The following is a 26,837-nucleotide window of genomic DNA, read 5'->3' as shown; positions in this document are numbered from 1 at the left end:
AACATGACAAGACAGACAGACACGGGTAAGCCATTTCAAGCCTTCATCCCAATGTACACCATGCTTCTGTGTTACCAGTTTTAGTCTTAGGATATTTGTTGATTTTTATTTTGCTCTTATTCCAGTCCTACTCATGCTTGCATTTTTTCAATGCAAATGTGTGCTGACCAGTCAATAAAGTGCTAATTTTTTCCAGCTGCATTTGCTCTCTTTTCCACTCTCCATCTTGAGATGGTCCCAGATGAAAAAGCACCACTGGCACAGACGTTGGGCATCCCCATTCTCCATGTGAAGCTTGGAGAAGCTTCTGGCTGCCTCATTCTCTGGAGAACAAAGCAGCAGGACAGAGGGCAAGTGAATACCAACACAAAGATCTATGTTGCCCCAAGAGGCACACCTGCCTCCTCTTCTTTCGGTGGAACAGTTGCAGACTGTCATTCTGGGAGCAGCACAGCATGGAGAAACACACAGGACAAAGAGTGATGCAGGTTGTGTTAGTCTGGCACAAGATGAGATGCACTGAAGGAGGGGAACTCAAGACATATTATAACAACAAGCACTAAAATTATATGCCTTCCCTGCTCTGTTGGCTCCTTTTTTTGTGCACCACCATGCCACTTTTTAAAAGAGATCTCATGAAAAATATCAGTGAATCTAATCTAACCTTCTTTGTGTTCTAAATATGCAAACCACAGAATACTTTTAATGATTTTACACATTATTGTTCAGAAAACAAGAGAAAAGAAGCTGCATAAATGAATTGCTTTGCAGTTGTTATTAAAAGAAAGTACATCTAGAAAAGATCAGTTGATGCAGAGGTAAAGTCACCTACAAAACAAGAAAGATTAGCATCACCCACTGATTGTTGATCCTGGTGGCACTAGAGGCAAACTGGGAAGGGCTTTAGGGCAACTTTGTACTCACAGATTGTAGCAATGAAGGAAGAGTTGTAAGCAGAAACGAAGAATTAAAAGACAGATAGTAAAGCAAGTTCCTTCTTTCTCATTTTACAAATTTCATCTACTATGGTGCAAATTCAGAGCATTGATTCAAATACTATTTTACTGGATTTCCATTTGTTTTGCCTGGGCTCCTACATTAATCCAAACAATAAGGGCCTTTAAAGCATTCATAAATAACCTGCTGCTGCTGGCACCTAGGAGCCAAGTGCAGCAATGTTAAGCAACAACAAATTTCATAGTTCAAGAGGCACAGTTAAGGAAAAAGGTTGCTCAGAAAATCACTCTCATTTAGCACAAAGATCCTTAAAAATTGCATGAAATCAGTCAAGTAACTATAGAAACCAATTTCTTCAGCTCTGTATCACACGTCTCACACCTCAATTGTCTTTATTATCGTCTGCTGTCAGATCCTTAATCAGAAATGTGAACAGGCTTGATGATTTATTCAGCAGGGACAAGAATCTGTAGGTCAAGTGAAAAATTTCACACACACATACACATGCACACACATCTTCAACCTTAGGTACTTTCATTTCATTCTGTTCCCAGTAGCTCTGGGGGCAACTCCAGTGAGATCCAATATTAAGGCTCAATTAAAATAAGCTCCAATTAGTGGAGCTTTTTTCTCTCAGGCTAGAAAAGTCAGGAAATGGATATTGGGAAATGTAAAAAGTCAGCTACTGAGAGGAGGCTGCAGACATAAATGAACTTATTTGTTGATTTCTACAGTTGCTATGCAGAGGCCTCTGGGAGTAAAAGCTTAACCAGTCTAAGCTATAAACTAAAACCCCTGCAGCTAAACATGAACTGTGTGAAACAAGGGCTCCATTCCAGAACAGAAAACTGCTGGGCCCAGAAAATTAAAAGCCAGAGGCGTTTTCCATTTAAAACTAAATCCCAGTACCGCCTCCCAGCCAAAGAATTATAAGCAGTATCAGATTTACAAAACGAACAATTACCCTGGAAAAATGTAGCCTATTGTACAGTCCCAGATGCTAAATCTCAAAGTTTCTTTTTTTTTTTTTTCTAATCCCACATTATATTCCTACCAAGCGTACTGCTGCAGTTTACAAAGGACTGTTTCGAGACAGGACTGAAACTGCAAAAATAAAATGTTAAAAAAAGAGAGCTCATAATTCATTGACCTCATTTGAAGCACTGCCCTTGCCTGTGGCAGTTCCTGCCCTTCCCCAAGGCCTCTGCAAATGGTATGCAGCAGCAAAATAAACCCTGACCTAATTGCCAGGACAGGGCTGCCAACCTTCTCTCAACACACAAAGGCAAGCATGGTAACTGGAAACTCCTACCTCTTTCGCTTTCTGCTTTAACCGCAGTTGCTCTGGATCTTCTTTATTGGAACGGCTCTACCAAAGGAAGAAGAAAAAGATTGAACAGAAATTACTGGCGTCCAAACACCATCCTATCTGTTAAATATTTAATAAATGACAGTTTTCTCTGGTGATTGAAAGATTTAGCTCCAGGGGTGAATGCCTCAATCCAGACTGGCTTCCATCCCCCTCCACGCACATACGCGCACACCGCTCCTCATCTGGGCCGGCTGCCTCTGCTCTAGCCAGAGGCAAGATTAAGCTGAAAATGATGCTAACAATGTCAGTCAGGTCCAGTCTAGGCATGATGTTGTTCATGTCAGCAGCAGACACTTAAAAAGGACAGGAAGTATAGGAAAGAAAGGGAGCTCTATTCATGCAGGCACAACACTGTTCGTTCAACTCTAGATTAGGCTTCCACCCAAGCGGCTCCAGAATTCGTCTTGAAACAAAACCAAAAGAAAAGAATCAAGAGAAGATGGTCAATTCACAGCTGATGAAGCAACATCTACTGTCGTAGTTTTTTTCCCTCCTTTTCCTGAGGGGAAGGAAGAGAGAAGAAACTTATTCTGTACTAGCAATAGCTCCATCAGGGGTTCATGGATGCTGTGGTACCAGCTCCAAGGCTAGCCCTCTGAACTTGACTACAGGAAACAAATACACCTGCAAGGGTGGAAAATCTCACCAGGCTTCTGTTTCAGAGGCAAAAAGAGATACAGGAAGGACATTTATAGATTTTTACTTCATTTTGACCAGTAGAAATAATCTCAAAAGAGTAGTTCACCCCACCACACATTTCAAAGAACTCTTGTGGACTTTTGAAAAAAATGTAAATAGGTTAAATCCTTTTCTGTATAGCTGCAATTGTCCTAAACATTATAGATTTTCAGTGACAGAATTAATGGTTACTATATTTAAAGCAGAAGTAGGAGAAACCTGAAGATGGTCACCAATCTAGAGGACATGACTACTTCCTTGGAAACTTAAGAGTCTTACCTTGGCTGCTCGAAGCAACATTTCACGTTCCTCTTCATCTTTTCTCTGCTTTTCTAGGTGATCGAGCTTCTCAAGAAATCTCAGTTGTGCTCTGGTGTCACTACATACGATGTACTTATCGCTCCCCTGAAAAAAGAACTTAGTTATAGACAACCAGGAGCTCATAAACCTAATGGGAACAATCAGAGACGAACAACACTATTTTTCAAAGCTGAAAAGTATGGGCTGTTTTATAAAGACTTCAGGTGGTAGGTAGTCATTTACACATCTCCTCTCCACTGAAGCATGTTTCCAGGTGTCTGTGACTAGTAAGAGGTTATTGAACAAGTGACATTAACAACATCCAGTCTATACTGACTATAATAACAGAAGTCTTCCCTAACCTTAGACTAAAGACTAAAAAAATTTTGTTTTAAACCACCAACTTCATATCCAGTAAACATGTCAGGAAGAAAAAGGAATTGTAAAGCAGCTGGGCATAATATCTTTTCTCCTTTGAAAGAAAAAAAATTAGAACTCGACATTATAAGTTTCTAGTGTTTTGGGTTCCAGTTTCAGCCATTTAATGCAGAAGTTGAAACAAGCATCACCTGGTATTTCCAAAAAAGATTATTTATGTATTGGAGGGGCGGTCTAGAACCAGTTATAATGAATCTTAGGGGTGAAGAAGGTGAAATATATTATATACGGTTTATTATAGCTTTAAGAATACATATTTTTGCCTCAGTGAATCTTTCAAGTCCCAGGATAGCTAATGTTGAAAGGTAACATTCCAATAGGAAGTCATCTGGTCCAGCCACCTGTAAAAGCTGGGCCAGTGAATACTAATGATTAGTTTTAGTCCAACAATCACTGGACACACAGGCATTGAAACAGGACTGAGGTCCTTTTGGTCTCAAGAATAGCAATCAGTAGTTTATTTTACATTCTATTTTTGCTCCCACTAGAAAGCCTGAGTTGACATTTACTTTAGCTCAGAAAAGCAGAGAAAGAAAAGATCCAAAACATGGTGAACTGGCAATGAAAATGTTGGTTTTACTACTCTGCTTTTCCAAAGACAGACTTCTTGAGCCATGCGTTGGCCAGATGGCAATTAGGCAACACAAGACAAGGAGCCCATTCTAGATGAGGCATGTCTGTGCCACCTGTTTGTACCACTTTTTAGTGCACGTCCTACAGCTGTCTTCTTTCTCTGTTACTTTGTGAACTTGTTTTTTTTTTTTCCTTGAGAAATTTATCCTGAGGCATTTATCAGCCAAAAACACCATGTACTTTCAGTGACTCTTCGTTCTATCTTACACTAGTCTCACATTGTACAATTCTGACATACAACTATTCTAAAAGAAGCACAGGATATTTCACAGTTGTATTTTAGGCAAGGTTATATGTTAAGTATATGGACTATCCATGACTTCAGTTACTCAATTTTTAGTTTTCAAGGATACTATAGTCAGACTCTTCTTCTCACACCCAGTTGTGCACTATGAAAATACGGAAGGAAAGTAAAAGTTTTCTTGTGGAGCACTGTTGTCTTGTGATCTGAATTTTCACAACTGAGTCAAAGCATGAAATCAATCCCTTTTCTGGTATTAGGCTTGGTCCTTTTCAGTGAGCCACCTCATTGTCACGTATTACCAACTGTGGCTCAAAACACACCATATGCTGCAACCAGAGACTTTCCCAAGCAGCATCTGTGGCTCTGCAAAAAAGTCCAAAAACCTTTTCCACTCCTCTTCTGTCACTGCTCAAGTCTTTTTTAACCGCTCCCCACAAAGCATAAGCTATTTCTGAGTCACTCTCAGTACATCAGTACAACTTGTTTTGAAGCAGCAGTCTATAATAATCCACCACCATGCCACAATCCTTTTAAAAGGACAAAGAAGAAAGCTGTAGTACCAGAAGATTATTTTTTCCAAAGTTTAGAAGTGTTTTGCTTTGGAATAGCCAGTTATTTACACATTTTAAGACAAATCCATCACCCTACACCAACCAGCAATGTTAAGTCTCTCAAGCAGAAGCTCCCCAATGCACTACCATGAGGTTATATGGGACAAGAAATAGGTGCATCTGTAACAGTATTTCAGCTCATCACCTGTTTTAAGACAGCTTATTTCAGGAATTTTTAAAAGAGGAACACCTGCAGTTATACTTTGTCCTACTCAATGAGCTTCGCTGCAGTCATTTAGCAGGGAATTGCTGAGACAGAAAACATTACATTGTACCCCTGTTCATGACTTGTAGCCAGTGCTGTTATGATGAAGCATTATCACCCACATCCCATGGCCCTACAGATAATGCAGTTTAGTGTTGTGGTATTTCAGTGCTACTGCATGAGGGGGAAATGTTTTCATGGAGCATCATTTTTAGCTCAGCACCACACCATGCCTCTTGGAGCCATGAGCTCAGGGCCTCCAACCACAGGAGCATGGCAGCTGTTTCATGCTGGGATGAATCCACATAAAAACCCTTTCCCTTTATGGTCTTCCAAAAGCTCTATAAGAGCACTGCAACAAAATCTGCATCACAGAAAGCAGCTCCCAACCATCTGAAAGGCTATTCCTACTTCACATAAAGAGACCACCATCATAGTTTTGTCCCAGTGAAGTCAGTGACTTCCAATTTTAATTCCTTTGCTTAAATTTAACAAAAAAAAGGACTAAAGTTGACACGTCTACAAGATGGCATAGCATGAAGCTTTTACCCTGTCAATTCACTCTCTCTGCAGGGCTATCTATCAGACAAAAGCTGCTAGGCATGAGCTGAGCAAACTGGGAAGAAGAGATTCCTGACTATGATCCCATGAATTACTGGTCTTTTTACACCAACTCTCATCCTAACAATAGTTACTTTGGTTACACCACAACTACCCCTATTGCTGTCTTTCTGTAGTGAAGATAGGCCAGTACAAAACTCCTAATGAAGCAAGCACCCAGCCCTCCTGGAAAGACTCTGGGAATTTATCTGACATAGACAGCCTACACTGTGCAGGGGTACCAATCAAAAGCCATGAGGGAAAAGAGAACAGGAGGTAAGCACCAGGGCAGATGTAATACAGGGCTGTATAAATACCTACATTAACACATAACAGGACCCCAGCACCCTGCAGTGTTCTCTACTTGAACTTAAGCTTTCTAAAAGCCTGTCAGCATCTCTCACAATAGCACTGCTCACAAAGGGAATCCTGTAGGACACTTCTCTGTCGCGTAATACCATCTTCCTAACAAAAGAGGGTATCTGTGCCTCTAAGATTACTGTGCCCGTTAGTTTTGATTTTTTTGTTTGTTTTGCTTTTGAGAAAAGAGGAAAAGAAAGCCAGCTTATTGCAATCTTATAATCTTATCATTGCTTCTGGCAATTCAATCAGACAAAACCCCGTTTTTCTATTGCTTTAGTTCAATGAGAAAGAAACTAGCCCTATCCAGCCTACTGTCCAAAACCATTTCCTTCTGTTCTTGGTGTCTGCAAGACACTATGTCCTACTGGTTACTCTGGACTTCAGCTTCCTCCTCACTTTTGCTCACAAGCTCTACTGTACCTCCCACTTTGGAGAAAACAACAAGTGCAGTTTCTGAAGTCTTTTCATACAAAATTCTGTACTTGTTCTGTATTGATTTTCTTTTCTATTACATCTTCTGCTGCGAAGGAACAGAATACCCCTACTGCTCCAGAAAACTCCATAAATACTCAGAAGTTTCCAAATAGTTGCTCCTCTTTACTATTGTTGCTCCAGTGCTGAAAAGCCTATAAAAAGTGTTCAGTACAAAAATAATTCCTATTCCATCAGTTGGCTGCTCTTGTTCAATTTCATTAAGTATAAAGTTCTTGTAAAAAAACTCAACCTGAACAAACAGGAAACTAAGAGTTGACAGATACATTTGCTTCTCACTTCTTTTTTTTTTTCCAAAACAGCTTCACATTGAAAGATGTAAGGATTAGTATCTTGCTATTGAATGACAAAAGAAAAAAAGAAAGAGCTGGTTTGGCCAGTAAATTATCACTTCCCATTTGCACCATACAAGCATCTTAAGGGATACCAGCTCACTGGGACACAATATACTTTATACTGAATGAAGCTAAAAAAAGACTTAAGATGAAAAAAAATCTTAAGATGAAAAGGGTCTCTGCCTTCACGGACCACTTTCTAAAAGTAAAATAATCAATTCAGTTTCCCAAGGCTTTTTACTGAGCCAATACTGACTGCAATTCCACCAACAGTAAATGCATAAGGAAAACACAAGTCCCTAAGTCAACCCACCATCAAGAGCATTCAGAATCAGCTTTCCATTTATCAGGTAAGAGACTTTGCACAACAGCCACCACTGCTATGGAAAAGAAGAAAAATACGCGTTTAGTCTTATGCTGGGTTTTAAGAGCACCTGTCCAACAAGTCAAATGGAACAGTTATATGCTGGGCTTGACACAGCTAAACCCAGCCTTTGGTAGATACTGAGAACGCAAATGTTGCCTGTGATGTGCCCACACATGGAAGAAGTTTACCTTCAAGGCTGCAAAGCAGGAAAACTTTGTGCAAAACTTGCTAATGATTTCCTTTACCTTGTGGGTTGATACTCTGTGCTGAGCAATTACAGTTAGTTTTTCCAGGAGCCCTCGTAATCTCTTCTGTGTAGCGTGGGAGATCAAGTTCACAACATCAGAGTTAAGTTCCATAATGTCATGCCTTTTACCTGTGGAAGCAGAGAAAATCCATTACGTGTTTTAGTAGTAGCTGATAATTGAAATAATTAGCACAGCAGGTATTCTGTTCCCCCTGGAAGTCATACCCATTATGAATAAAGGTTTGGAGATTATGATTTTCCTGGTAAAGTCACAACTTCAAAGATCTCAGACATTACATTAATAAAACTTAGCCTGGAGCTTCAGAAAATATAGACATTGTTTCACTTAGCCTCCAGAACCACTCTCCTTGCAAGGTCATTTATAGGACAAAGTTAATAAGAACACAAATCAAGCCTCATGTTCAGGGAGGGGGAGAAGCGGTAGCTGTAGAAATTAGTGCCATATTCTGTTAATTCCAGTAATTAAAAAAATACAGAATTACATTTTGCCCTGCTTGACACCGCGCTTGTTAACAACTCATGACATTTATTTGACGAGCAGGAATGGGTTTTGCAGCGCACTCCAGGCACACGAGACCCTCCAAACTGCCTTGACCGACCGACAGGGGCAGACAGACCCAACGGACCCACAGCTCGGACAGCGCGGATTCCAGTCCAACCGGGGCCATCCTGCCATCACCTTCAACCTTTCCTCTCGGGCTGCCGCTGAATCTTTGCGTCTCAGCAGCTGTGACCGAGGCTGGTGACAGCTCCAGGCAAGGCTGTGCTGGCCCTGCACCCAGAGCTGGGCATCACCTCTGTGACCTTCCCGCGGCTGCAGGCTGCTGCCGGAGAAGCCTTCCCATGGCTGACACCATCCATCACTCAGCACGGCTCCTTCGAGACACCTGGGCGGCAGCGGCTTTTCCCTGGTAGGCACGGCAGGCAGCAGCTCCACATGCCTCATACGTTGTACCTGTCAGAAGCACTTTTCCTTGCCCTACACTGCATTTACAGCAGCTGTAATACTTTATGATGCAATATACAGCACGCCTTCAAAACCCATTTCAGTATTTACTGCCAAGTGAAGTGTTAAGAATGGATAAACAGCGCACTGTAAAAAAACTAATCACCTATTTCATTTGCTTTTGCTATTGTAACTGAAAATGAATGACAATCTCGCAAAGCAGGGAGAACCTAGAATATTTTCCCAGATACAATCAAAGCATTCCCGTTTGATCAGTAAGCACCGGCCTGTAACTTAACTGAGTACAAAGCTCATTTTGCACAAGCTCCTTTCAATACTTCTTCTGCAGCTTCTCACTAGACTATCAGATTACTGAAACACCAACTCAAAGACAAAATAAAATCCCCCCCAAACCTCAAGATCTCCCTACACACATTTCTTAATCCAAAGATGGCTTGATTCAAAAGCAGACATGTTAACTTTCTGAATTGCTCCACTCCCTGGCAGCATTCCTTTCCTTGCAAACAAGCACTTATCATTTATGACATGAATTATTGATATTGCTATTACTGTTATTATTAATTTGGAACAACTACCATTCTAGCTATGAAACAGTCAGGCTTCTATTTTCCATGTTTCAACACAATGTCTTTACACCCACAACCAGCAAATTATTCTAGAAATACTCTCTCTGTTTTTGCAGAGCTCTTTATTTTTCCTTATGTCCACTTCCCACGAATGACTGATTAATCTTCTACTGAACTTTGAGAACATCTTCTAGGCACCAGGTCTGATGTGCATTTTCCCTCTGCCACTGGTAACACAGCATTCGCTATGCCCCATACAGCTTGAGATGACACATGTGGCTGACCAGGGCAGGAGCACCAAGGTCACAGGTAGCACTTGCAGGTTACGTGCTTGTCACAGGCTAGCTGCTCACTCTGGACTAAGAACCAGGCGTGTGTGTAAACAAAAAGACTTTGTGAACATGTGGTTAAGCCACTGTGACAGAATTGTGACTGCACATTCAGGCTTTCCTGGATGCTCAGCTGTAAAACTCAGTGTTCCAGTACAGCAAGTACTGGACAGAGGGCAAGAGCAAGGAGCTGAGAAACATGCATCGAGTTTGCTGTCAACTGTAGTGGAACCAGCCAGTGTGCTGCTACACAATTACATGCTCCCTGCTCTGACATAATACAACATTACTAAGCAGCACTTATTATTTTTGCTCAAAAGGTAACAGCTGAAATGATGGCTACATTAGAAACTTCCTGTAACACAGGCATTCAACACACATTCCGCAGTATTATTCATTACACAGACAAACACCTTCAACATCTCTTTTATATAAAATTAACGAAAGTTTTTTCCATGAAGGGAGTCATAAACAAAGCTCTGCTCCGTGTGTACTGGAAGTTTGAAACTTCTCCCTAATATTAGTTGATAGAGTACATATACCTGAACAGGCTGAGGAATGGAAAAACTGTTAGGGAAGTCAGTGTAATGCATCAAGTTAGAAGCTGCTGAGACAGAAAAGCACATTTAAGTGTTTTGACACTAGCACCTTTATGGTTAAGTGTTGCATTAGGTTTAAGAGTAAGAAAGTTGCTCACTTCTCACATGTTGAAGTGGCATCAGTTTCTTTTTTCTGGTTGTGCTTCAGACTGTTTCCATGTAAAGAAAACCTTAAAGGACAGTTGTTTCCTAGAAGGGGAAGTGAAAACTCAGTATTGTTTGGTAGAAACACATGAGATAGTAGATCATAATAGTTCCAGGTCCTTCTTCAAAGATTGGAGGCTGGCTGATGAAAGAGGCAAGGAAACACTACATCCATACATATCTGCTGTGTGTGCTTTGTTCTCACCTATGTTCAAGATCTTACTCTGAAGAGCTTCCAAAGACAGAAATGGTTCATCTGCGCAAGAGTGAATCACCGTGCCAATGAGCTCAGAGTTTGCTGCCAAAATGCAGGCATTCTCCTCGCTGAGATTAACCCCAGCCATAGAAGTCACATCATTTAGGTCATCTTCATCTCTACAAAAGAGGAGACCAACATTTTATGCTTTGTTCAGAACAGACACAAAGAAAAAGTCTCAACTATCAACAAGCAGCTACATTCACATATCCTGTATACAACAGATGTTCAGCGTGGGTGTGGACAGGGAGCTCCTAAAAGCTCTCACATTTCTGCAAGGTGCTTCTGAAACACTAATTTGGCTAATGCCTCAGTTGCTAGGCATGCAAATCCTTTACATGAAACTGAAATTTTGAGCCAGCTTGGAAACCTAGGACTGAGTTAAACACAGATTAAAAGTTCCCACAACCCCTAACCCTGCACCACCACTCTCGCAGCCTGAAATTTGTTCTAAAACTAATTCTCCAGGTAGAACCAAGTGTGGAATGAAGTTGAATGCTGACTCACTGGACTATAAACAAGCCCATTTTCTAACCAAGATGCATATCTTGCACACTGAGGCTTAAAGCAGAGGCTTATTAGCACAGACATGATCTTCAGTTTTCTTTAGCAAGTTCCCTTAAAACACAGGATACAAACATTCCTTGATTACTTACTAAAACCAATCCAGACCTTGTACTTTGAATCAGTCCTACCATACGTGTGTACATAGCAGGGAAGATGCCACTGCCTCTGAAGCACCATGTCAGAGCTCTAGCTGGCAACACCATTAGCTGGATTCTCATGTAGCAGCTTTGGACTGTGTGTTCAAAATAAAAGCTCAGTTAGGGTGAACATCACTCACTATAGTAGCCAATGTGCTTCAGCCCAATGATTTTTTTAGAGATAATTTAAAATACTGAATGAATCTTAGATGGAAAGTTTTTGCACTACTTTGGTAGTGAAACAATCCAAGTTTTTATCAAATTAGTTCAAACCACCAAGAAAAAGCATTTTTACTTCACAATGTGACAAAGGCCCTAATGGTGGCTTCAGGGATTTAGGACCAATCCAAAACAGACATCCATAGTATTAGGCAAATAAGTAAAATCACTCAATCTGACCATCTTTTTATTTGGAAAGCACAGAAAACAAAACCAACACACACACACCCCCCTGAAGAGCATTCTCTGGCAAGGTTTGATGAAGTTCACCTTCAGAAAACACTGTGTGGCCTCAATAACTCTTGAACAAGGGTTAGCCAGGAATTTCTCATTCTAAGGTGAAATGATGTTTCTTGGAGGCTATCCTTTGACTGACTAGAAACAGAAGCTGAAGTTATTAGAACATGAGTTGGGATTGAGGTTAAGCAAATTCAAAAGACACAAGAAAATGTTAGGATATTTTTCTTAAAACTATAGATGCATTTTCTCCTTTGAGTTTCAGTATATTTCTATTGCACAAATCTTCTGCAAACTTCCAGCAGAGACTCAGACAGAAAAGGAGTCCAGCCTTGAGTCCAGCCTTCTTCTACCCCTCCTTCCATTGGTGTGCCCTCATTGCTAGCAGTTCCTAGGTGTGCATGTCTTCAGGGAAAAGGAGATCCAATAGATTCTCAAACCAGCTCCAGCTCTTTATGTCTAACTAGACACAATAGCTTCCCAACCAGGCTTGTGCCCCAAATCCATCAGGCTAAGAAGAGTGTTAAATCCCAGGACTGTCAGAACAGTTAGATGTCCACAGCTACAATTTGAAGCTGAAGCCAACAGTGTCAGAACAGCTTCCCTCCTCCTACCCCTTCTCATCCAGCAGCTGAGCAGCTCCAAGTGTACACTCAGGCTCTATCAGCCTAACAGAGACCCTGAACTTTCACCATGCGTGTCAGTGAAGCTTCATGGGATGATAATTGAGTGCTAACTGATCTTCACAAGTACATTCCAGTTTCCTCTTCACAGTGACCACTACAGAGAAGTCATTTCTGATGGCAGAGACAAGAATTCCACTGAAGCACAGTGACTGCCACATATCTGCTGACAAAATCAGCACATCCAGCACCAGGAACACACATCACAAGCTATCTGTGCTGGAACCTGACATTACTCCAGTGGAAGTGTTTATGGAATCCCAGAAAGGATGCTTGCATCCCAGGTACAACTGCATAGCATGCAGTTCCAGGAAATCATTTTTGTTTTTAATCTGGCCACATACTCAAAACACTCAAGCAAAGAACAGATAAACTTCTATAATGTATCCATGTTTCTACATAGAGAAATTTCATTTCTTTATAACCTGCCTTTACCAGGTTACTATTCTCTTGATTATTTCCATGCACAGAGTCTCTCTAGTGTGTACAAGCATACAAGTGTTTATATGCAAGCAGACATCTCTACCTGTACTGTTCTTCAGTACCAATTCTAACTTTTTCACTGTGAGACTTAAGTTTGCTTTGATAAAATATATGAAAACACTGTTGCACTTATTTTACTCAAAGAAATTACCACTATATTCCTTAGAAAAGTGCTCACTAAAGATTAATGAAAGTTTCAGAAGCCACGGTAAGTTCATACTTTTTACTACTCTTTTTTCTTTGTTCAAACGAACTTCAATCATTTAAAGTAAGGTATCATGTACTTCGAGTAAGCTGTAGGAATAATTCTACTAAGGTGATAAATTTAAAATATTACAGAGTGTACACAAAGGTGTTTCTGATACATATTGACTTGCTTTCACTTTCAGTAATCCCTCCATAAAGCCCCTTTTCTGCACCACTTCCTTTAATGCTCTTTACATTTGATCATGTCACACTCAGAAATGAACAGGAAAAACTCACCCAGCAGTTACAAGCCTCCAGTGATTTAGGCTTACTAGGACAAGGTGGAAAGCAGAACTCAGGAGTTCTGAGCGATACACCACACAATGTCAGGTTTGACATTTCTATGGATATTCACTGCAAAAGAAGCCCAAGCAATGCAGATGCACCTCACAGCTCTGAATTTGCCTGCTGCCTGAAAAGTGAGTCTGTGGCACCCTCTGGTGTCTGAGGACCGCACTCGTCTTCTGAATCCCCCTAATTTACTCCATTTTATCCAAGAGTTAAAGGAAAAACTAGAAAGACACACTGAACCCAAACCTCTGTGCACCATCCCTGACAACCACCCAGGCCAGAACAATTCCAGCCAAGCCAGAAAGTTGCATTTGCTTCGGAGAACAACTCTATTAAACAAAACAAATTCAAAACAAATATTTCAAGATGAAATATGTGATTTATTTTTTTTCCAGAGTGCTCCAGCATATACTTTACAGGAATGTGTAGATCAGTTTACAAAAATCTTGATTTTTTAAAAACAGACTATTTCCTGACATGGCATGGTGCAATGTCCATGCTAAGCTGAAACAACACCTAGAAGGCTGGAATGCTTTGTGTTTTGTTGGTTTTTTTCCTGTTTGATTGTTTGGGGGGCAGGAAATCACCACTCTTTCTACTGCTTATCTCGGGCAACCTAAAGCAGCATGTTAGAGAGCAGACAAGGTCAAACTGCAGCTAATTAAGTACAGCTTAGTGAGCAGAATGTCCTCAAATCCTAAACTAGCCTAGTCACAGAATGGCAGAGGGAGTCGGGGTCGATGACACACTGTAATGAGAGTGCACAGCAAGAGCACTCTTGTTAGAGCCACAGGTATAATCACATCCATTACAAGACACATTCTGTGCTTGTAACAAATTTCATCACAAAACGTGAAAACAGGCCACGGTGCCTCTCTCTGCCTCACACATTGATCACAGGTAAGAAAGTTTGATTATAGCAAACTTTTGAATAGAAGAAACACCAAGGGTGTGTCCAAAGACGAATTCTTCAGAGACAAGAGACTCTACAAAGAAAATTTAGGGTGAGTTAGAAATTTCCTATCTAAATTCTCATGGACTTATGCTACTTTGAAGATCACAATCCAAAAGCAAGAAGAGAAATCTCTATAGAATCACATTGTAAAAGCAGGTTTTTCTCCTACACTATGAATTTAACAATTCAGGGAACGACTTACAAGAATTCAAATTTCCCATGTAAGACAGCTAATATATTCCATTTGGAAGATCACGGAAAAATTTTCTTTTTTCTTTTTTTTTTTTTTTTGGGTATGAGTTTGTTCATTGTTGCTTTTTTAAATTACGATATTTTTGAAGGCTTTTTTTTTTTTTTAAACATCACTACCCAAAATTACATCCCACATTACATTCTAAAGTATATTTCATAAGACCTTGAGGCAGATGAACAGAGCTATTGCTTTAATATGAGCTTTTCATTTCAGCTTCTGGCAACCACTGTTTTTAAGTGTTCACTGTATACTGTCTGTTACTGTAAACAGCAGCAGCTTTCTGTCTATACCAGTGCATTCAAAGCTGCGGCTTTCAACAGATGATAAGTCAACTGGTCAACAAGATAGAGGTGTCATCATCATGTCTGCTTTTTCCCCTTGGAAGAGCAGTATCAAACCTGCCCTGAAGTGATAAGACTAATAATGCTTATGGCAGAATGTACCTCTGTTCCAACATCACACTTCATAGCTGCAAAATTAATTTCTGCTTTTGAAAAGTGAATCAGTTGCCAGAACTAAAAGCTTTAAGCACTCTTGCAATCTAAAGGCCTAGAGAATATGTTAGAAATCATGATTAGAGATGTAATCAAAGGCTAGACACAGATGTAGTCAAAGACCCATAGACTCAGAAACAAGCTTGTAAGAAGAGCTAATAAAAGATTCTGAAATGCAGCACAGAGCTTTAGACAGGTTCCAAGCCAGTCCAAGTAACAGTTCAATGCTATCAGACTATACGCAAAAACCAGACTTCCATCTGCTTTAATCCTGCTGAGAGACTTTACTACAAAGTAAAGTAATTGTATTCATAGGATGGAAAACATGTTAGTGAAAAACTGACACAAAACCCAACCTCACCAGGACAGCTTTCTTACACTAAGAATAATTAACATCTGCGTAGAAGTTTTAAGGTTACCCATTGCCCATGAGTATTGTGACGTGAAAAACGTGTATCAGAAAAAAAGTTTCTGAAGAAAGTTGCTATTATTTGAGCTCCATTCCCACCTCTATACTTGTTTCTTCCTTTTTTTCCTTTCTATACTTCTGATATTGTTCTTTTTTACCTGAAGGATGTTGCTCCATTCTCTTTCATTTTCACTTTTTGAACAGGAGATGCTTGAAGCGACAGAATTTTATTTCTTGGCAAGGTAATTTGCTTCAGAATGGAACCTACAACAAAACAAAGAACATGCTGTGGTAGAAAGCAAAATGCTAAAACAACTGTTTAGTTAGTTCATTATTCCAGGCAAGGCTACTGCATACTCAGTAACAACTAACTGGGTCCATCTGAAAACCAGACACTCTAGAATCTTACATTCTACAAGTTCTGTATGGCCCAAAGCCTCATAGGCTCTCTAGCAAACATCCTCCCTTCTGTCCTGACCAGGGAAATGTTTCAGTGAAAACTCACTGGCCGAGACACATTCTTATTGTGCATCAACCTGAACCTGCTGAAGGAAAAAGCAAGGCCTCATGAAACAGCTCTCAAAATCATCATCTTAGAGGAAGTTCACTGCAAGGAGCTCAGTTACAGTATTTTAACAAGTACAAATATTTGATTGACACACTCCTCACAAGTGCCAGAAGTAGATGCGACATTGATTTTCTCATCAGAGCTCCAGACAGTAAAGATGTTCAACTTAATGCACAGAGCTGGTTGCTCCTGACAGCCACCTTCTTGCATTCCTACAATCTACCAACAGCCTGCACTTATTTCTATACCTCAGGAGTCCTCCCCTTCTCCATGAAAGAGGTTCCTGCACTTTACCTGCAGGAAACTGGTTGGTTTGAACAAGTGTATTCAGCGGCATCTTCTTCTCAGCAGATGTCTGCAGGGTGAGCACTGAGGGCTGTGGGAGCGTGGATACTTGCTTGACAATGGCTCCTGACGGTTGCTGGACTACCTGGAAGAGGAATATCCAATATCAACAGTGAGAAGAGCTAAAAATACAGAGAAGTAAAAAGTATCAATGTTTCCATTTAGCCAGAAGTGCCACTGGGCAGGTATGCTTGTCTAGTTTTCAGTTTAAAGCAAACAGCATGCTCAGAAAAGACCTTTTTGTTTTTTTTGTTAAACTTCATGTCAAGACATCTTAACAAGTGGTAGTGAGCTTTAAGCTCATTCAGTGAGCTCTAACAGACACTTCACCCCTATTCTCTACTGATGACTCTACTGGACAAGTTCCACTAATTATCACACAAGCCATTACACTGAGGCTTTCCTCTACATAAGTCTTGCTCAGCAGGCCAGCTATTAAAGAGTGAGTCTGCCAGTAACTTCAAAGGGGTAGGTATCACAACACCTAGTCAAAAAGGGAGAACACCAAAACAATTGAAGTCTTACACGAAATACTGTACTTGCTAAGAACTAAAGAGTACTTGCTATAAAATTACTGATGTGTTTTTGGAATTGCAACATCAATTGTAAATTGAGATGCTGAGTTTTAAAGTGTTAACCTAAAATACACTAAACAGTTGCCAGGAACAAAAAGTACTAAACAGCAACACCTATAGCAAGTAGAGCCTCTACACAAAGACACCAGTACACAGCTGAAGGGTAAAAAGGAAGGCAGTTCATAGTTTTGTTTAAAGAGACTCTTCAAAGAAACAAAACCAGACAGCAGGATGTCATCACAACACAGACCTACAGGCACAGCCCATAAATACTAATCCTTCCTCTTCAGGGGCAGCTATTAAAATGCAAGAAAGTAATAAAATTACAGCATCCCTAAAAATCTCACTTCTAAGCCTCCTAGCTTAGAATGTGGGCTCCACTTAGATACATCTTTAAAAAAGTTCTTGATTACAGGCAGTATAAAGATGCCACTTCACCAAATCATAAAATCAACATCTTCAGACTGAATCCTGTTTTTTTAGCAGCAGAAAACTAACAAAGAAAATGTCAGGGTCAAGCAGCCATTTTCCTCCTCTACATCTTTTATTCTTACTTCAGAAAGTCTAATGAGTGCTTGTACAGCAAGACTGCACAAGTGTAATTAAAGAATTGACATTTACAATACCTCAGAAGTTAGGCTGTCTCCTGTCACCTAACTTCTCCTCTATTAATAAGTATCATCAACATAAGCATCACACATTCACAAAAAGAGGTACTTAGTGTAACAAAGAGTCAAGATATCCTCTCAACCATCTCTGTACTGGTAGCATGAAAACTTGGTGTAGCAGCAGTAATAGATAACTGATGTGAAAGTGGTATCTGAAAACCTGACAGACAGTTAACGTTAAGATCTAGAGGAGGAGAGAACTACAGGAATACAGGGACAGACTGTGGACAGAGATGAGGGTCACATATGCAGCACTTGCTTATGGAGCAGAACAGATGCTAACATTTGCTTCTATGTGTTTTTCCCAAAACTCAGTTTGATCTCTCAGAAAGGTCCAGCTTCCGAAACTGCAAGCTGTGAATAATGTTAGCAGCGTCTTTTATGAATTCGAGTAACTAATGAGGAGACAACCAGCTTGGACACACTACTCACAGGCTCCACTAGCACTAACACACACCTAGAGATCCTCCTTACCACCAGGAAGAATGATGCTTCATCTTCAGCATGCAAAACACTGGAACAGCACAGGAGGAAACATAAGCATTCCAGACCGAGGTACAGCAGACAAAAGAGCAGAGATAGCAATGTTACAACCATGGTTTAAGTGGAGACTGGGATGTAAGTCAAGTAACCAAGGAGGCTACATTGCCAAGAAACAGAGAGGATGTGCTGGCAGTAGAGCTCATTTTCTGTTTGTCATTCTAGCTCTAGACTAACAAAAGCTGGAAGTCCTTGAGAGTTGCAGTGGGAGAGAACAATACTGGAAATTTCAACATGGATCCAATGCCAGAACAAAGCATTACCAACATCAGTAATATCTGTGAGAATATCCTTTTTTCAGCTTACCAGTAAGGAATAATAAAGAAAATGGACTGTTCCTTTGTGTCCTGTTAAGCAGGCTGACACAGACATCAGAGTAAAATCATTGATGTTCTTAAGTTAAGAAAAATGCAACACAACATTCAGTTGGCAATGAAGAGACAGCTGCCTGAAAGAGACTTTGATTAGCCTCACTGAACCTGTTTTACATTCATAAACAAAGTTTGGAGATCAGCAGAGGGATGCTGAGGTATCATCACATACAAGCAGTATTGTTTCATGAAGGAAGCCTCACTAATTGAATGCAAGAGCAATAACCAGGACAAAAAAAAAATAATGGAGAAGATTGTTCATGAAAGCTCAGTTCCGAGGGGACATACACTAACAACTGACTAAGAACAAAAAGTTGCAACAGCATAAACACTTCACTCCTTGGTTCAATCATTAATAACCTCCAGGCAGTGTGTCACACTGGTAACTGTGGGGACTACACCATAAACCACTACTGGTTATGCCTGACATGAAGCTGTAATCTCACAGCAGCTTTCTCACCAATGGATGCCAGCATCTGGTAACGTAAATTTTCATTTATTGTGCTTTAACAAGAGACAAAGCAATACTAGAGCAAGACAAACTTTATTTCCAATAAGAAATGTCTTTGTAAGCCAACACCCTTAAATGAGGCAGTGTTAAGAAAGTCACAGGAGAAAATCCTTGAAAATATGCAACTGCCACAGCACAGGAGTGCAATCAATTCCAACAGCAGCCCTGAAGAACAGGCCCCTTAGTTTCCACACAGAGTTTTGATAACAATGCTACAGAAATGACAAGTTTCATGTTGCATCACTCCAGTCACAAACTTGATACTAAAATACAGCAGTGCTGCATTCTTGAGCACCACCAACATTATAATGGAGCTGGCATGTGGAAGTTCAAATTCTCTCAAGCACAAGAGGCCAAAATTAGGAAGGGGCATGCAGAGGGAGTGTATGGCATCAGACATCCCTGTGGGCTGAAAAGGGAAAAAACTGCTGGCAGCATTGCATGGACAGATGTGCACAGTTGGCAGGGTGTTTCCTTTTTCAGCTGGCAGTAGGACCTTTCTGTTTAGGGAGGGCAGGTCCAGATTTGTTTTCTTATGGGAGAAGATAGACCCTTTGCCCTTTCAAGAGAAGGCATCAGGGTAGCCATAGGAGATACAGCCACTTCTAATAACTTGCCCTTTGTGCTAGTAAGCTGTCTGAACAAACACCCAGCTCCTGATACGGCTAAGCTGTGAAGCAGTCAACTCAGTCCTTCAACTGCATCTGAGAAGAGCAAGTATTTTAATCACTGTGCCTACCCAAATGAGGATAAAAACACGTTTTGTGTACAAGTCAATATATGTAAGGCACAGCAAAGAAAAGCAATTGCAGCAGACTGCCACAGTCCAGCAGTGTAGAGGCAGAAGCCACTTCTTGAGTTCACCAATATCAAATGCAAGAAGTGTTTTGACTCCCCTGTGTGGAGCTAAGCTTCCTTGCCTATTTGTACAGATGGTCAACCTTTTTCCTGGATTACAAGACTTGCTGTGTAGCCAACAAACTGCTCTCCTGCCCCTGTACTACCTAAGAAATTCTCCTTTTCTTCTGGCTGGAATTTCAAACTTAGTCCTCAAAGACAATATGAGTACCAACTCCTTTTCCAATTTGATTTCAGCTACTACTAGCCAAGATTGTCAGTGCATATGCTTAATAACTCCTCTTTGGAGTTTTGGGGTTGAGGGTATTGTGCCTCTTTTTTTTTTTTTTAACTTAACAAATCCACTCAGAAAAAGGACTCCCCATCCACCCCATAGTGTTTTAAGCAAGTTTTAAGCAAGTTTAAGGAAAGGTGAAAAGCTCATGCTTATGCTACTATAGCATGAACTCTTTATTTAGAATGCAGGATTCTTGTATTACATCTACCTTATGTCCTTTGAAAGGAAAGGAACTAAAAAAGCAAAACATTTTAGGGGTCTGAACACTGTTAAATCAAGTATACACTATATCCAAGCTAAAAAGAAAACTCACACAGCAGATGTCCTACCACACCTGTGAAAAATAAATCTAGTTTCACAGGAAGTCTAATGGTTTTCCCACTTTTTAAAGAAAAATAATCTTTACAAGGAATTCCTTTGCAAGAATTGAGTTCTTTATCTGCCAAAGGGAGACTAATTCTCTCAAAATACTGGAAAGCATTACTTACAGGTAGACCAGCTGGACACCATGCTACTTGGTATCTTAAACACCTATAAGCCAAACCTAATTTATTTCACAAAGTTGCTCTTTCGGGTATACCTGTGATCCACAGTTTCTTGGTATTTAATATTAATATTAGCAAGAAGTTAACCTGTGCCAAGAATAAAAAACTTTAACGCATTGCTTTTGAGGGTATTGTTTTAATAAGACAGTTATTCCTCCTGGAATTTGTTAGCTAATGAGGCCTGATAGAAAAAACTAATTTTGGGCAACTTCATAGTTAACATGTCTTAGTAAATGTGGAGGTCAGAACTCAGCTCAGAAAAGCTCCTTGAGGTAGTTCATGCATTTCAGACAACATATCACTGAACAGTATCAAGTCACCTGTGCCTGCCAAGTATCCAGGGCAGGAACTACCAGGGGAGAGAGATTGGCATCCCTGGTGGCTAGCTGAGGCACAGCCCTAACAGGGCATCCAAGAGCAATTAATGTAAGTATCCCATCAGCAGTTTCTGGTTCTGACACTTGCATTTCCTAACTTTTCTTCCAGGTGCTAACCTAGCCTGGCTGTGAGCCTAGTGGGAGCTAGACCTCATATCCCCCTGTGACTCAGCTATGGATTGATATTCAGTCTGGTGAATGATGGATGGTCAACACATCTTACAAGACACCAAGCTGACAGCTTGGTTTTAGAGCCACCTTTCCAGCACGGGCTCAGCATTTCTAAACGATCACAAACATAACTGATGGACTCAAGACAAACTAGCTTCAGATATTAAAAGAAAAAACGAAAGAAGAACCAGAGGTCCAGATTGGTATCCTCTATTAAATGGTGAGAATCAAAGCAAAGGAGCAGGATTATTACAGAGAAGCAGAGAATCCATCTTACCAGCTGCTTCACTTTAACCACCTGCTGAGCACCCGCTGACCGCGCCACGACGGAGCTGGGCTGCGAGATTTTAATACCAATTGGCGTTCCAATGACTGGTTTCAGAGGCTGGAGAGGGGTTGTTGCCAAAGACGCCACTGCAGAGACCAGCACTGGCTTTGCAGACTGCGGAGAGGCCGCTGGCACCGCGGAGGTGAAGACCGGCTTGCCGGCTTGGACGGCGGCCAGCCCGGACGACGCCGCGGCTGTGGCGAGGACGGAAGCCGCGGGCGCCAGCGCTGCTGTCCCCGTGGCACGGGAAGGAATGGCCCTCACAGCCTGCAGAGGAGCTGCTGCCGAAGTGCTGGCAAGGACTGGGGTGATAACCACAGGGGCTGTGACTGCTGCAGAGGCAGGCGTGGGTTGTACAGCTGGAGGAGCAGTTGTTGCCACAGCCGAGGTCGCCACTCCTGTCGAAGGAGCTGGTACTGCAGAGGGACAAGTGGAAACCTCTTCTTGGGTTGGAGCTGGCTGCTCCATACACTGCTGGATAAAGCTCTGAGGATTAGGCATTAGTTGCCGTAAGGCAAGCATGCTTTTCTAAAAGAAAAATGAAAAAGCATGGGATGTAGTAACAGCAGATTTTTCCACAATAATAATACATTAGTAACTGAATCATCTTCCTCATTTTCCAATTAAATTTTTCATGAGGCAGTAAAAGGCAAACAAATTTTGCTAAATTTCAGGCACGCTTAAATTGATGACAATCTTGTTCAGTGAAGATGACAAGAAACACCAACACCAGCTGAGCAAAGGTCAACCATCACCACAGCTATGCTACACATTGTAATCCCATCTATGGGGAAACTCACACATAACTTTGTTCTTCTGTTTAGAGTTTTCAATTTGGAATTTGTGTTTCAGAGTAAGATGATTTTAACTGCTTTATTACCTCAAAGAATTTTGTTTTGCCAAAGACCCCTGCTATATTGGAACAGCTGTGTTTATTTCACGGCGCCTGACAGGGAGCTACGAATTATCCAATGAAGTCAGGAACAAGCTCTGAAGAAAAGAAAACTTTTATACCAATACAGCTGTATCTACACTAGGGGGGGATACCACTTTAATAATGTCTGTAGAGCTGCAGCAACACAACTTCAGCCAGCTACTTCTCTGCAATAGGAGAACAAAAGTAAAGGAATTTGGCAACATCTCATTTTCACTACAGCTGTGTTTGAGAAGGTTAATGGACAGAATGATCTTCAAACTCTCTACAGATTTTTCTCCTTTACTGTTTATAATCTGCTATGGCTCTGAACCAGGGGAAATCAGTTCTGCAGCTACCTGTATATTCCTGAGAACCTGTGTATTTTTTCTTCCTCTCTTAACAGTTGCTGAAGTTTCTAAGAGCTCCTAACAGAGTGCTGCCACTTTAGACTTCATGTAAAAGGTGCATATCTCACATGCTAGCATACCAAGCAATCATATTGTTTGCACAACTGGACCTTTTGCAGCCCATCTGTTTTTTAACATTCACTTCCTTTTCTTTTAAAAAGCTGCTTAGCTCCTGATGCAATTTATGTACCAAAAGCATCCAGCAGACTTGAAAATCAAGCAGGCTTCACAGCCAAAGCCACTGTACTTTTTCCACCTCTTCGAACAGACAAAACGAAACACATGCACAACTTCATCAAAAACCTGCAGCTCAAAGATAAGAGCTGACTCCAGAGAGACCTCCCTAAAATTCCACTTCACTAGCTAAAAGTGGATTGGCAAAAAGCCGTATCACATTTCTTTCCAGACTCAAGCTGCAAACATTTCCCCCATAAACAAGGCCAGCACTGATCCTCTTAGCACCTTCGAGAAGTGCTCCTGAAGTCATCCTCCATTTGGCACTCAGTCCTGTCACAGCTGCTCAGAGTTACAGATCAACCTAATTGTGTGTATCAGCCACACATCCTTACAGTGTTTCAGGAAAAGGCAATCTGGGTGCAAGACGTTTTAAAGGACTGGCAACACTGCGAAGTCAGCTAACTCTGACCATATTTGAACAACAGTTCTGAAGTCACAGTATATCTGTTAATGTAGCATGCAACAGGGAGAGATCAGCATGCCAAGGATTATGTGGTATGGACACTGCTCCAGTCAGAGAAGCCTAGATGATGCCAGTATCTGGCAGTGCACTGCAGAAGAAACACACAAGGACTCTGCTGTGACAGCTCAGGGTCTGACCCACGCTGATGAGCCCAACTTAACCCCTGCAGAATTGCCTTGAGTTCTCTGCATCAGGTGTAGCAGCTCTTCACATCGTTGGATGGCTTCTTGTAACTTCTGAGAGTGCCAGTCATGCTGACTCTGTACTCACAGCCTGGTCCTTCTGCAGCCAGAGCCACACTGAATGCAGAAAACCCATTCTCAGAGCTGTTTATTTTTCTGGCTTTTGCATGCCTATCTAAGAAGCCTCCAGGAAACTAAACAGGTAATAAATGACCAATAATACAATTTTATGTATCATAGAATCATCAAGGTTGGAAGAAACCTTATACCTTTAAGATCATCAAGTCCAACCACCAGTCCAGTGCTACCACTGTATCCCCTAAACCACTAAATCTCATCACCCAGCACCAGATCCAGATCCTATTAAACATGTCCAGGGATGTTGACTGCAGCACCCCCCCGGGCAACCCATTCCAATGCCTGACCATTTTAACAGTGAACATTTTTTTCTAATATCAAATCGGAATTTCCCATCTCAGCTTAAGGTCCTGTAGAGATGACTGCACTCTTTCAGACTCATGGCAAACTTGCTAGCAAGGCATTTGAAAGTTGCCACCGTAATGAAAATTTTTATCCCAGATTTGAGCAGATTAACACCAGCCATCTAGAGCAATATCAACATTATCACATGCATTGTTATATGGCCCGTCAAATATCAAGGAAAAGGGCAAACTCCAGAAAATCTCTGTCTCAGCTTTACCACTTAACTACTCTTCCTTTATTCACCATCATGCCTATAATGAACGTACAGGTCTAAAAAACATAGGAGTATGGTGTACATTGGAATTTAGTGAATTTAACATAGTCTTCCATGTTTTCACTGAGACTTAATGTTTGCTGTATAATTAATTTTTATTTTGTTAATATCATTCTATAATATGATTAAAAATCTCAAGGAAGCATTTTTTTTCCTTTATATGATTATTTGCTTGAATGGAAGTAGAGTCCCTGGGATTCTTTTCCTAAGCTACAATAGTCTTTTTCTGGAGCAGGGGTAGAGATTTTTTCTGCCTCCAGCTAAACATATCCCAGCAGAAGATGAACAGCTTTATGCAGATTCTTTGATCTTTAACATGGCATAAGCTTGTGCATCACCACTGTTGTCAGCCTCTGAGTTAGAACTCAGAATTGCTACAATTTTGATGAGAGAGTAGGAGGTCATCTTAACACAGCTGCTCTACTGTAGATTAGATGCACAGCTTCCAACACACTATTCTCCACTAACACCTAAGGGGCAATTACTCTACAACATTGGAAACACAGCATAAACTACTCCTCAAAAACTCCTGTTCCCCTTAAGAATTGCCTTTCCAAGCACAGCAGTCACAGAGGTATCCTAAGCACCATTCTTCAACTGACCTGAACAAATTTGAACGCCCCAACTCTCTTCTCTTCTGGTCCTCCTCCCTTCCCTTTTTAAATACTACAAATCCATAATCAGACACTTACCTTGAGAAAAGGAACTAAATATGGTTGTGGAGATGACTTAAGCTCCGTGTACAACTTTTTTGTAAATTCTTCTGGTTCAATTTTTGCTTCCTAAGAGGAAAATATAATTACAATAGTAAGTTACAGCTGAATCCACCCCACTTTTTTTCCCCAAGATATATCAAAAGGTCATGGCAACTTTTATTATCATGGCATTGTTCAATTTCAGTACTCAAAGGCTTTTTTCCTCCTTTATTTAAAGAAGAGAAAAAAGGGGAGTTAGGATAGAATAATGTTGTAATGTTCATACAGTATTAGCCCAGTCGTTTACACTTTCCTCAACTACAGGCAGTTAACACACTTAGGGATAGGTGTTCACACCCAGTCACTGAAGTGAAGGGATAGAAAAAAGTTTAAGCAACACAGACCCTTTTGAGTATCTCATTGTTATGTAGATGTATTTTAAATCTACTACTAGTACTTCTTTCAGTAGTTTATGTGCATAAAAATAAACTTAGAGGCACTGAAGACTAATGACAACTTAGCAGTTTTGGTAAGACAATTCTGCATACACAGCATAATAGAACATTTAACACAGTCTTTCAAAAGCAATCAAAACATTTCTGCATACCCCCATGGTAACAGTCCTCTGAATTGCAGAGTACTGTTTCCTTTCTTAATGCTTTCCAGCCTCTCCCAACACAAACACCTGAGGCAAGGGCTTGGGAGGGTTGGGAAGCTGCAGCAAACTTCTGAGACCCCTCACTGTACACAGGGCTAAGCCCCAGACTCTGCTGCCCTTCCTCACCCTCCCAGAGTCATCATTACCTCCTCCAAGAAGGTATAGACATGCAAAGAGCAGCGCCAATCTCCATTTCTGCTGAGAAATTACTCCTCTCACCCATATTCACCTCTGGAGAAACTGTTCCAAGTTGCTACATAACCACAACAGGGATTTTAAAGACTGTGTTTTTGCAGACAAACAGAGCTTCCAGCAGCTCTCCCATTTAGCCACTCGATCTGCTGCCTGTTAGATCTCACTGAGATGCAGACATGGGTCACCAAGGTCTCATTGATACAGATGCAAGTGGTTTGGCACACTAAGGCTCAGTGCACACAGGGTGCTTGACATGCACTTCATTAAACGCTGCCTTAAGGATCATTTTGCTGCCCAGCTGCAATTTATTAATTTCTCTCATACACAAAGTGTCACTTTATTTTGCATTTAAATCATACACATATCAAGTAGCAGATTTTTAAATTACTACAAAAAGCAAACAAGTGTGCAGTTAACAATGTATTAACGTCTCTTAATAACTGCTCTTAAAAGAAAGAAAACCAAAAAACAACAAGTACTGTAAGCACAAGAAAG

General features: G+C 40.8%; 1 protein-coding gene across 1 annotated transcript in view; it reads right to left on the bottom strand.

Annotated features, from left to right (window-relative positions):
* Nucleotides 1–26,837, bottom strand: part of TAF4B (TATA-box binding protein associated factor 4b) — a 71,423-nt gene that overhangs the window by 22,936 nt on the left and 21,650 nt on the right. The window contains 8 exon segments of the mRNA XM_041477801.1: nt 2,270–2,326; nt 3,287–3,412; nt 7,841–7,971; nt 10,674–10,843; nt 15,857–15,962; nt 16,561–16,696; nt 21,782–22,360; nt 25,487–25,576. Coding sequence (XP_041333735.1) covers nt 2,270–2,326; nt 3,287–3,412; nt 7,841–7,971; nt 10,674–10,843; nt 15,857–15,962; nt 16,561–16,696; nt 21,782–22,360; nt 25,487–25,576 — 1,395 coding nt within the window.

The sequence above is a fragment of the Pyrgilauda ruficollis genome, unplaced genomic scaffold, assembly GCF_017590135.1.
Source record: "Pyrgilauda ruficollis isolate IOZ18807 unplaced genomic scaffold, ASM1759013v1 scaffold41, whole genome shotgun sequence".
NCBI lineage: Eukaryota > Metazoa > Chordata > Aves > Passeriformes > Passeridae > Pyrgilauda > Pyrgilauda ruficollis.
The sequence above is the reverse complement of the archived record's forward strand: the minus strand, read 5'-3'. Positions and strand labels throughout refer to the sequence as shown.